Here is a 9,672-nt window from a genome sequence, read left to right on the forward strand (position 1 = left end):
GTTTCCAACTTTTACACTGATTTTCTACTGGTGTCAATCAGAACTGCAAGCCCGGATTTTCGAGTTAGTTCTTTTCTCACTAGAGAGCTTTCACTGTCGACTGCATATCCCAATACATCGTCACGGGCCTTGACAAGCGCACGAACACTATCTCTCGCACGTCAGGTGGACTTCCTCTATTTCGACCGACCTGCTCTATTCCTTATAGTCTTAGAGTTACAACAGCACCATATTGAGGCTCCCTTCATGGAGGACTCCCACGGGATTTCATTATGTCACAAAGCTGTTGGTCAGTTCTCTCTCTCTCGCTCGCTACACCTAGTGCAGCAAAGGATTTTATGAGGTCAAGTATAGGGCCGACCAGACCGCGCAGCAGGAAAATTTATATACAGTAGGCTTGCGCCTATAATAGTTGCATTAGTACACAGCAGAACGTACATTCATGCTCTTCATTGTCTTTTTTATTTTTCTCACAGGGGCATTGTCTCGGCTGTAGGGGTATCCAATATGGGGGGGAATATGCACATGGTCAACTACATGTGTTGGTGACAATACGGAAATTCTTGTTGGGAAATCCTGGTTGGTTTCTGTACATTTTTACCCTAGCTCATATATAAACTCCTATAATTAGTGAGGAATGCGAACACATATATTCCAACACTGGGGTTACCACTCGTCAACTTGTAGGAGGATTGAGCCGAATGGTCAGCCTCTATGTGATGCTGCATAACGATTTGTTGTAAGTGAGGTTGTCACTCTGGAAGGCCCAGAAGTGATGCAGGCGAGCATGGCCGTTGATGATCGTCTCGATGCTTTGGTTTTGCGTTGTCAATCTCTACTAGCATCACATAGTACTCGAGTAGTGGAATGGACCTATCGTCCTCTTCGATGTTCATCTCTACGGAGATGGTGGCCCATCACTGCCACAACATCGACTACACTGCAGTGAGCTCCATCCGGCGTAGCCTCTATCTATCGTGCCTATCAGTTGCATAGACGGCCCGCCCAGTGCCCTCCTAAAGCAGCCGCTCCTCAGCACGATGGTACCGAACCGTCACTCAACTACATGCTCAGTTTCATCACCGCTCAGAATCCGGCAAAGCAGCGCATCGCTACGCAAGGTTACGCAGCTCTAGTAGATCTTCATCACAGAAGGGCGCTTGGGAGGCCACTTCTGGTAGCGTCTTCGAGCTGGTCAGCCTCTTCTCGCATTGCATAGCGTTGGGTTCTCTCCTCTCAACTTCCTCACTGCTCAGATGCTGAGATCACCCGCACCGTCGAGTGCCTGCCTTCCTCCGTGGGCTGTGCTTCTCGTTACGCCCCCCTTCGTCGTCCACCTCTGTTGTTGGGCAGTCATCATAGGATCGGCGAGAGGCATCACAACAACACCAGTGAGCTGAATCAATCGTCCTTCCGACCATATATAGGAACTCTAGTTTCCTCCTTGGGAGCTCCGTCGGGTCTCGGCGACGATCTTCTCTCAAGTCGAAGCAGCTTCGTCACGGAGGATGAGAGCGTGAAGTGGCACATCGATGTATGTCGTCGAGGTGGATCGCATGGTAAACTCCTCTGTATTCAGGAGGATCCTTCCTACGATGCATCGTCTACATTTCACCAAGCCCAAGGAGCTTCCATGGAACACTGTGAGTCCTTCATCAACAATAACTCCCTATTCTTTGTAGACCGGTCTGGACACTGTACACTCTGGCTACGTCCAATGCCTCGTGTTGTTATCTCAGACGCCGCAGCAAGCCTCCTCTCGAGACCTCAACCGAGCAGCGATGAAGGAAATACAATCCCACCGATGAGTTCGCCTCGGCAATCACCGACTCCACCAGCTCCCACTAGAACACTAGAAGACTTAGTTCGCCTTGAGTCAGAGCGAGAAAGCTGTTCACCGTCAAACCTCGTAGGCCCACAGCCTGGGAGTGCGACCTGAACCTTGCCATAGATTGAGTTCGGTGACACCGTGGTTGTAGAAGCATCAGTAGAGAGAGCTCCTACGTCTACAGCAGTCAAAAACGCATCCAAGACAGCATCCATTCAAAGCAGCGCTGATGCGATCACCCAGGAACCCTCGGTCTCTTCAGAGCTGCCCATTAGCGATACACACGGACCACATCCCAGTACGTATGATTTCTCCTCGTTCCTTCCCCCACTAGGCAACAGGTTTACTCCCAGCGCCGGCGTCCGACAACGACGAGTTGACGGAATCGAGGGTGGACTTCCTCACGCGAGAAATGAGATCTCTCAGAGCTCAGGCAAGACCAAGGGGCTCCACGTCTGATATGTGCCCGGATATGTTCTAGGTTGAGCTCGTCCAGAACAGGCTTGCTGACGAAATGTCAAATCGGAGCACGCTGGAGTCTTCCGATTCAAGTGTAGAGACGCCTCCTCCAGAGATGAGCGATGAAAGTGTGTCGCTGGGAAAACTCACTCGGAGCCTGGCTCGCGCTGTGATAGGTATTCAATGCAGGCCGGTTCTGAGCAATGCAGCAACGGCTACTGAGGACCCAGTTATGGTTAGCCATAGTGTTATGACCGACTCGCGTCCTACTGTGGCATCCACAGGTGAGCTTATCCGTGATATGGACTCTTCGAAACTCAGCTAATCGTTGGCTTTCCCCTCAGAAGCACAAACAGATGGAGTGATCGATCCAACCGAAGAGCAGCGACGAGACAGCTTACTCGTGGAGGTGTGAAAGTTGGATTAGCATACTCGCATGCCCTTGGCAATTTCCCAGGGGGAATTCATTTAAGGAGGTTTGAAATTTGGATAAATATAGTTGGGTGTTTTTAGATTTTTTTCTCCGGAAAACTCCTCTGCTCGGTTTGACCCGTTGTATATCACTGTCTATTGAATAGGGCTCTCTCGTGAGATGCTATCACAGTACACTATACACATGAGATGCTATGCGTATATCACATAGCAGTGTATTTCAGGTTGAATCTTTGGAGCGTGACCGTGCTGCTTTACAAGAGGAAGTGAGCAAATTAGCGGTTGAATTGGCGAGGCAGCGGAAGCTCATTAAAACTCACAGTAGGTGTCTGAATCGTCTGTGGTGCAGTACATAACAATCGTGATTCCACAGGCACGACTCAGAGCATCACTGAAGCTCTGAGGCACAATGGTGAGGTCAGAGCCTATCACACGGCGAACATGAGGTTGCGGAAACAAGTCTTGGAAGTGAGCGACTGTGATAATATGCGGACATGCTTCTTCCAGCTCCGTAACGAGATGGACTCCCAAAGACAGATCGTCTGTGAGGCGGCATCTGTAGGTCTTAGGAACATCGAAGACCGCCTAATGGAGTGCCATGCTCTGGCCAATATAGACAGGTTACTTCGTCATCACGCTGGGCCGAAAGCACGCCGGTTATTCTCAGTTCCTCGGGGATCGGCTTTGCAGAGTTATTGACTGAGATTGACGCGTGTCGACGGAGGTGGTTTTCAAGCTGTTGTTGATACCACTCTCCCGACACTTCTCAGAGTTCACCGTGCTGCCCTCCAACCTACGGCCTCGTCTACACCCAAGAGCAGTAGCAGCGGAACGATCTATCCTAGCACGGCCCCCTTGCAGCGGCAATCGAGCACTTCATCAGGAAGCGCCGGATCGGCGTCAATCGATAGAGGTAGGAGCTCTGACCATGCATCCTGTACTCTGTCCGTAGGGATCCTTCGAGAATCAACAGAGTTGGCACAGACTCTCCTGGGCGACTTAGTTGACCTACGACGAATGCGCTCCCATACAGCAGCAGCCTCGCCTCACGGTGGAATAGGAGTGAAATCGTCTGGTGACGTCACTGATGTCACCATCTTCAATGAGTTGATTCACTCAGGGGAAACTAGCTCGAGTGATGCCAGCCCAGTAACTCCATTGGGTGGGTGAATTTGGCTTTACCATGATCTACTAAGATTTTCCATTGACTTTGCTCCGTGTTGAACAGCGGCTGTATCCTTTGCCCTTTTTTTATCTGCAAATTCGAGTGATTCGTGATTCGACTCACATCCTAATTCGAGATTGCTGAATCGAGTTCGGGATATTCGTGATTTCCGAGCAACATAATACAAAATCAATATCCGGAGTTAGGATCCTCGGCAGCTACCCCTGATTCTGAATCGCGATATCGACACCAGAAGGGCTGGACGGTGAACAACATCGAGGTTGACCCTGAGGGATTGTTGACATACGCTCGCTCAGCGAATGCTTCGTTTTTACAAAGTTACGGCTGGCACTTCCATATGCGCAACTCGATTTGTCTCAGCAACAGAAAATTATTCCCAAATTACTAAGATAGATAACACAAAAGGGATGCAAATAACGTCAAAGCTCTTCGTCAGATTGGGACATTGGACGGTACACTTGCGACCATTTGGCTGCAATGAAGTCTCCGAAGGACATCATGTAGCTGTCCTCCTCGGCTATCCATCTTGATGCGCCTCCCTCTTTCTGATCCGCCATGAGGCTGGTCCTGCATGAACAATGATCACGACGCCTTGGGGAGGTCTGTTGATACCTTTTGGCAGCGTCTGTTTCAAGGAGCCCCTCGAGGGTAGTGTTATAGTAGAGATAGTAGAAATGCACCAGAGATATTCTCTCCGGAGCTCCCTTCGGGGACATCACCTAGAGCAGTAGATAACAAGCAAGCAACACAAGGCGAGTCTACTCGATGAACCGGTGAGTGTAGTTTCCCACCACTCATGATCGAGGCGAAGTCTCCAACATTCACAACTATGCGGGATTGTCGATCGTTGGGTAGCGGGTGATACTCCCCCGTCTTGGGATCTTGCACCTTGAGCAAAATACTAGAAAAGTCTGTCATCTGTTATCAACCTGCCTCGAGCCCATCAACTCCTTCTTGCTGCAGCACAATCGTAATGAACCCCCAATCAGTATGAGGGGAACTTCCAATGGTCTTCTCGCCTGTTATAGGGAGATGACATAGTACTCGACAGGGAGGTCACCTGAGCGATCATCTCCCTCGACAGCAAAATATTGGAAAATCCTCTGTAAACTGATTGACGCACCATCTGGTCCACAATTATCTCTGAGTGCGTTCTGGCCTACACACAAAGAATGGTCGGAGCATGCACAAAGAGATGACCTCACCTAGCACGCTTGAGAAGGCTTCCGCAAGTGAGAGGCCGAGGCGTGTAGCATGACTGAACCACTCATTCAAGACGCGTTTATCTTCAGGCGAAGTCTCTGCCGGCCAAACATTGGGCCCTTGGAGTTTGTTGGTAAAAGATGTGTAGCCTTCAGGCCATTCGAAACCGTACGAGAAGGCTTCCTTGATCTCCTCCCGATCAGAGCCGCTCTCCCCACCGAGAGGTACGTAGCCGCGTGTCAAACCATGACCGGTAATAGACAAACGTCGCTTCTCTTCCATACCAACTTCGGTGAATAATCGTCGTGAACACGAAAGCACAGTGTCTATAAAGTCGTCATTCATACCATGGCCGTGGAGGATAAACGCACCGCCGCCAGATTCGGATGCAGCATGTAAGAGCTTTGTCGCAGCGGCCTCGCATTCATCACCTGGTTGATCGCCAAAGCAAGAGAGGTTAACTATTGGAGCCTCCCAGGCACGACCTTGTGAGCAGATTACAGCAACAACAAGCACCAGATGATGCATGAGTACCAAACTCCCGAACTGACTATGGGAGCGAACTCTGCTGAGACGAATTTCACGAGTTAGTACAATGTATTACGACGAGACGCTCTGGGATGGTGATAGCAGACGGAGCCTTCTATAGTGCTATCGATCGACTGCTCTCTGATACTGTGCAATTCCCTTCGAAGGAAACAGCGTTTCCATCAAACTCAAGACAACAGTTATGATATTCGAGTTCGATTTCAGATTTACGGATTCGAAAATCCAACCTTAGTTCGGGCTAGGCGAACTAAGTTTCTGTCTTTAAAAGCCCAGTTCGCTTTCACTACGATCAGTCCTGTCGAGTGGGGCCGCTATGCCACTACCCCCAAGATATGACTTGCCGTGCCCACAAATGACATTAGAGGATCAAGTTCGTCAGTACGGGCGAAGTAGATCAATTTTCGACCCGTTGTGGGGAATCAATTACGTCTGTCGCGGGGCAGATATGCCAATTCAAAACTGGTGTATATTCCCAGCGGCAAGCTGCCATTGAGAGCACGTCAGACTTCCTTCCATCTATGTTGGAGTCACGAAATGGCATATCTGCCCCTCGAGCGGAATCGGTCTTATCAACAGCGGGATTGGTTCTCACAATTTGTTACCATTCCTTCCCCGATTCCCGGCCCATTCTATGATCGCGAAACTCAAATCAAGATAGTCTTACCATGGGTTAAAATGAGATAAAAAAGTCAAAGGAGAGACAGGGGGAGGAGTAATACGAATAATGGATGAGACCAAGTTGTATGAGATTGAAGGTCACCGGCTATTGGCTTTTGACTCAACGGACGGGACCGAAAACAATGATTGAGTGACCATCAGGGTCAGTTATGTGGACCACTTCCTCGCCATATCTCAAGTCCATGCCGGCACCACACTCCTCCTTCAATCGGTCGAAGATATGCGCCTTCACCCTCACGCCGAATCCACGATACCCAAGTTGGTCGTTAGGGATCTCTTTGAAACGATCTATGCCATGCTTCACTTGCAGCTCTACAGATGTAAAGCTACGAGACCACAGCCACTCACGATTATCAACCGACCACGGATCGGCGTTGGGAGGCTTCTCGATGGTGTCGGCGAAGAAATGCAGGTCAAATGCATCGCTGACGTATTGGGAGGAGAGGAGGCTCATTCCCAAGACCTTCGTGTAGAAATCTTTGCTCCGCTCGGCGTTCGTCGCTCGGAGCGTTAATAGGCCTATGCCAGTCTGCTGTCCGAGCGGACTCCTGTCGTCTTTCAACGAAGCAGCGTACTCTTCACTGAAATTGCGTTCGAACTGATGCTGTATAAGCTCGATATTGTAGCCCGTAGGATCTTCCGTGTGAGCGAGATAACCTATGTCCTTGAACTGAATGGGGGTCGAGACAGGAACTCCCATGCTGAGTAGTCTTCGGTAAGCAAGCCTGACGTGTGGCAAATACAAAGAGATCTTCCAGTACAAGTCGTGATCGGAAGCAGAGTAGGTTGCAACAGGGTTATCATGGACCCGGAACTCGACGCCGGCAGAGTCCGGCTTCGAGGGATACCCCACGGTAGCCGAAGTGGGTGTTCGTTTTATCGTTTCCATACCAAGATAAGTTTCATACCACTGGATCGTTCTCTCCAATTCGGCAGCACGAACCATGAGGATGACGAATCGTACGGACATTTTTAGCTGTCAGACGATGAAAAATGCTGGGGGCGCGAGGGGTACACAGTAAAAGTAGGAGGTGCAGAATCGCACAATTAACATGCTCCCCGAGTTCGACTGTTGCTATCGGAGGAGGAACATTGCATAACCGTCGAAAGCCGCTTCTATCCAACAAGTCTGTCCCACGAGGCGATCTATTGATGGGATTTGGTGCTTGCATCTCAGCCACAGTGGAATCACACCATGACATGATGAGGTTCCTCGTTCTTCCACCCACTGGCGGCCTGATACGAGGGTATTCATTCAGACGTGCTTTATCCAATGGAATTGCGGAGCAAGCAGAGCATATACTACTGTAGTATATGCTTTACTCGCTCCGCATTTGTTGTATTACTACAACAAATGTCACTTCGCCTTGTGCATGCGTGCGGGAGCGCGTGCGTGCGTGGCGAATTATTTGGAAATAACTACAGCAATTCTGAATATGAGCGAACCATCAATAGATTCCTCCGCATTCATAGACGTGCAGGAAAATACGAAGAAAGACCATAGTTATTAGAAAAATCGAATTCAGTGTAACAATGGTACGCCAGTGGCGCGCGAGTCCTCAGCGATGGACGAGTGAGCTCCGCTGCTTCATTACGAATTCCTAGTCTGGTTAGATTTCGCGGAATGTCGCACTCAAGATCATACATTATAAGATAGGAAACGAATTCATTGCCATCGTAGATCGCATATCATTATTATGGATGCGGCACGAGGGACAGCATCAAGCCCTAGATCGAGATGCATCTTCAACAGCAGTATGGCTCATGTCCTCCTCCTCCTCTTCAAGTTTTTCCATAAATCTGTCCGGTCGCACTGTAACTGAAACCGATTCCTATATACTGTTTCTCCGTAGGCGAATCACGCACCACCGTGTAGTAGCAGATCCCAACCATAGAAGCTCGGCAGAACACCCTAAGGCGAGATCCATCTTGGCCCTCAGTGAAAACTACAGCGCATACCTTGAGCATAGCCCGGATGGTGAAGAACTCGGGCTCCGGCATCATGACGGTGATGGGCTCGCTGTGTCCTGACTGAGGAGGTTTGCACGCCTGCACACGACACCAGGAACCGCTTACCCTTTCCAGTGTCACCTCGCGGTAGTATCTCTCATGCAGACGAAAGTAGACACGGGCCTATCGAGAGGAGATCGACAGCTACACCAGGAGTCACCAGGAAGGTGACTCCAATGAGCATCCCGACCGAGGCTGGCTAATCCCACACCAAAGTCTTACATCACTTTGGTTGTAGTCACCGTTGAGGACTAGAGTGGGCCGGTCACAGGCTATGATATCTCCAACCTGCCCTGCATTCAAATGAAAGACGTATTTCGAGCTCCTGTCGTACGTACCTACGCAGAGTTGCTCTTCCCTTAGTTCGCCGCTAAAGGACCTACCCTTGCCGAGTAGTTGCCCTAGAGAGTTGCGTTCTCTCAGCATGAAAAGGATGCTCATCTTGCCCGGATGGATGATTCGCATCTCAGAATCTTCTCTGTGGACCATCGCCTGACACTTACCGACCTTTCCACAGCACCGGATTTCAGCAGATAAGTACATGGTGCGGTATGAATTGAAGCATTGCCTCCCGGTCGAACACGGGATAAACCTTCCCTTGGAGCGCGGCACAGTTCGGCGTGAACCTCCCGCCCTGTGTGAGATTCTCAGACGCTATGACGCTGCAGAAGCTTCGAGTAATCATCGAGATCAAACGAAAAGGGGAGTACGCATTCTGATCGATCTAAAAATGCAGTGACCATCCGCATAGCGCAGACCAAATTGTATTCAGTGTCCTGATACAGGTGGAATGATGCGAGTAGAAATCTAAGCGCAGGACGGGAGGGCGGGGCTCTTCTAAGGGCGGCCACCGCCTAACAACAACTCTATGGCTCCATCCGCTTAGGATGGTATTTGCTATGGACGATCCTATTCGAGAGTGGTCCGAGAATGCTGAAGACCGTTGATCGAAATCGATGTATACTCGCTAACGGCAATGCTACTACGGGAGGAGATTCAATAATACTCGGCGCCACAGCTTGCCCGTGGCCAACATGTGGGTAGTGCTCATTGGCAAAAGATTCAACGCTCCCAGATCGAACATCTCGGTCATCACTTGTCGTGTCCTACACCCATGCACTACAGTCTAAGCGCTAGATCCAACACAGAGAGTCAACCATGCATCGTGTTCTATCAAGGCAATACGTTACTGATAAAATGTATATTCCCCACGGGAAACTGATATAACCGCTGGCTGTGGAACTTATAGATACCTATGGCCTCTTCGAGAGCACAGTAGCACTCCCAGAAGAGACCACGATTCGCAACACAATCGACCAAGCTCGAG

At 49.9% G+C, this 9,672-nt stretch overlaps 3 protein-coding genes across 3 annotated transcripts in view; all 3 read right to left on the reverse strand.

Annotated features, from left to right (window-relative positions):
* Positions 1-6,435: 6,435 nt before the first annotated feature.
* On the reverse strand, positions 6,436-7,305 carry Pmar_PMAR020209 (conserved hypothetical protein; the record flags this gene model as incomplete). Its single annotated transcript, XM_002766991.1, has 1 exon — positions 6,436-7,305. One exon carries the CDS (start codon positions 7,303-7,305, stop codon positions 6,436-6,438), a length of 870 nt encoding a protein of 289 aa, XP_002767037.1.
* Positions 7,306-7,985: 680 nt separating this feature from the next.
* Positions 7,986-9,002, reverse strand: Pmar_PMAR020210 (hypothetical protein). The gene is made up of 7 exons (XM_002766992.1): positions 8,887-9,002; positions 8,729-8,837; positions 8,568-8,683; positions 8,412-8,468; positions 8,295-8,366; positions 8,202-8,247; positions 7,986-8,154 (listed from the first exon to the last, which is right to left on the reverse strand). The coding sequence occupies exons 1-7, from the start codon at positions 8,908-8,910 to the stop codon at positions 8,057-8,059; spliced, it is 522 nt and encodes a 173-aa protein (XP_002767038.1). The 5' UTR covers positions 8,911-9,002; the 3' UTR covers positions 7,986-8,056.
* Positions 9,003-9,471: 469 nt separating this feature from the next.
* Positions 9,472-9,672, reverse strand: part of Pmar_PMAR020211 (hypothetical protein) — a gene marked incomplete at both ends in the record, with an annotated part of 330 nt that continues 129 nt past the window's right edge. Inside the window, 2 exons of the mRNA XM_002766993.1 lie at positions 9,472-9,515; positions 9,663-9,672. The exon at positions 9,663-9,672 is cut by the window's right edge and continues 4 nt beyond it. Coding sequence (XP_002767039.1) covers positions 9,472-9,515; positions 9,663-9,672 — 54 coding nt within the window. The remainder of the gene's footprint in view (positions 9,516-9,662) is intronic.

Source organism: Perkinsus marinus, assembly GCF_000006405.1.
Source record: "Perkinsus marinus ATCC 50983 genomic scaffold scf_1104296971228, whole genome shotgun sequence".
Classification (NCBI taxonomy): domain Eukaryota; phylum Perkinsozoa; order Perkinsida; family Perkinsidae; genus Perkinsus; species Perkinsus marinus.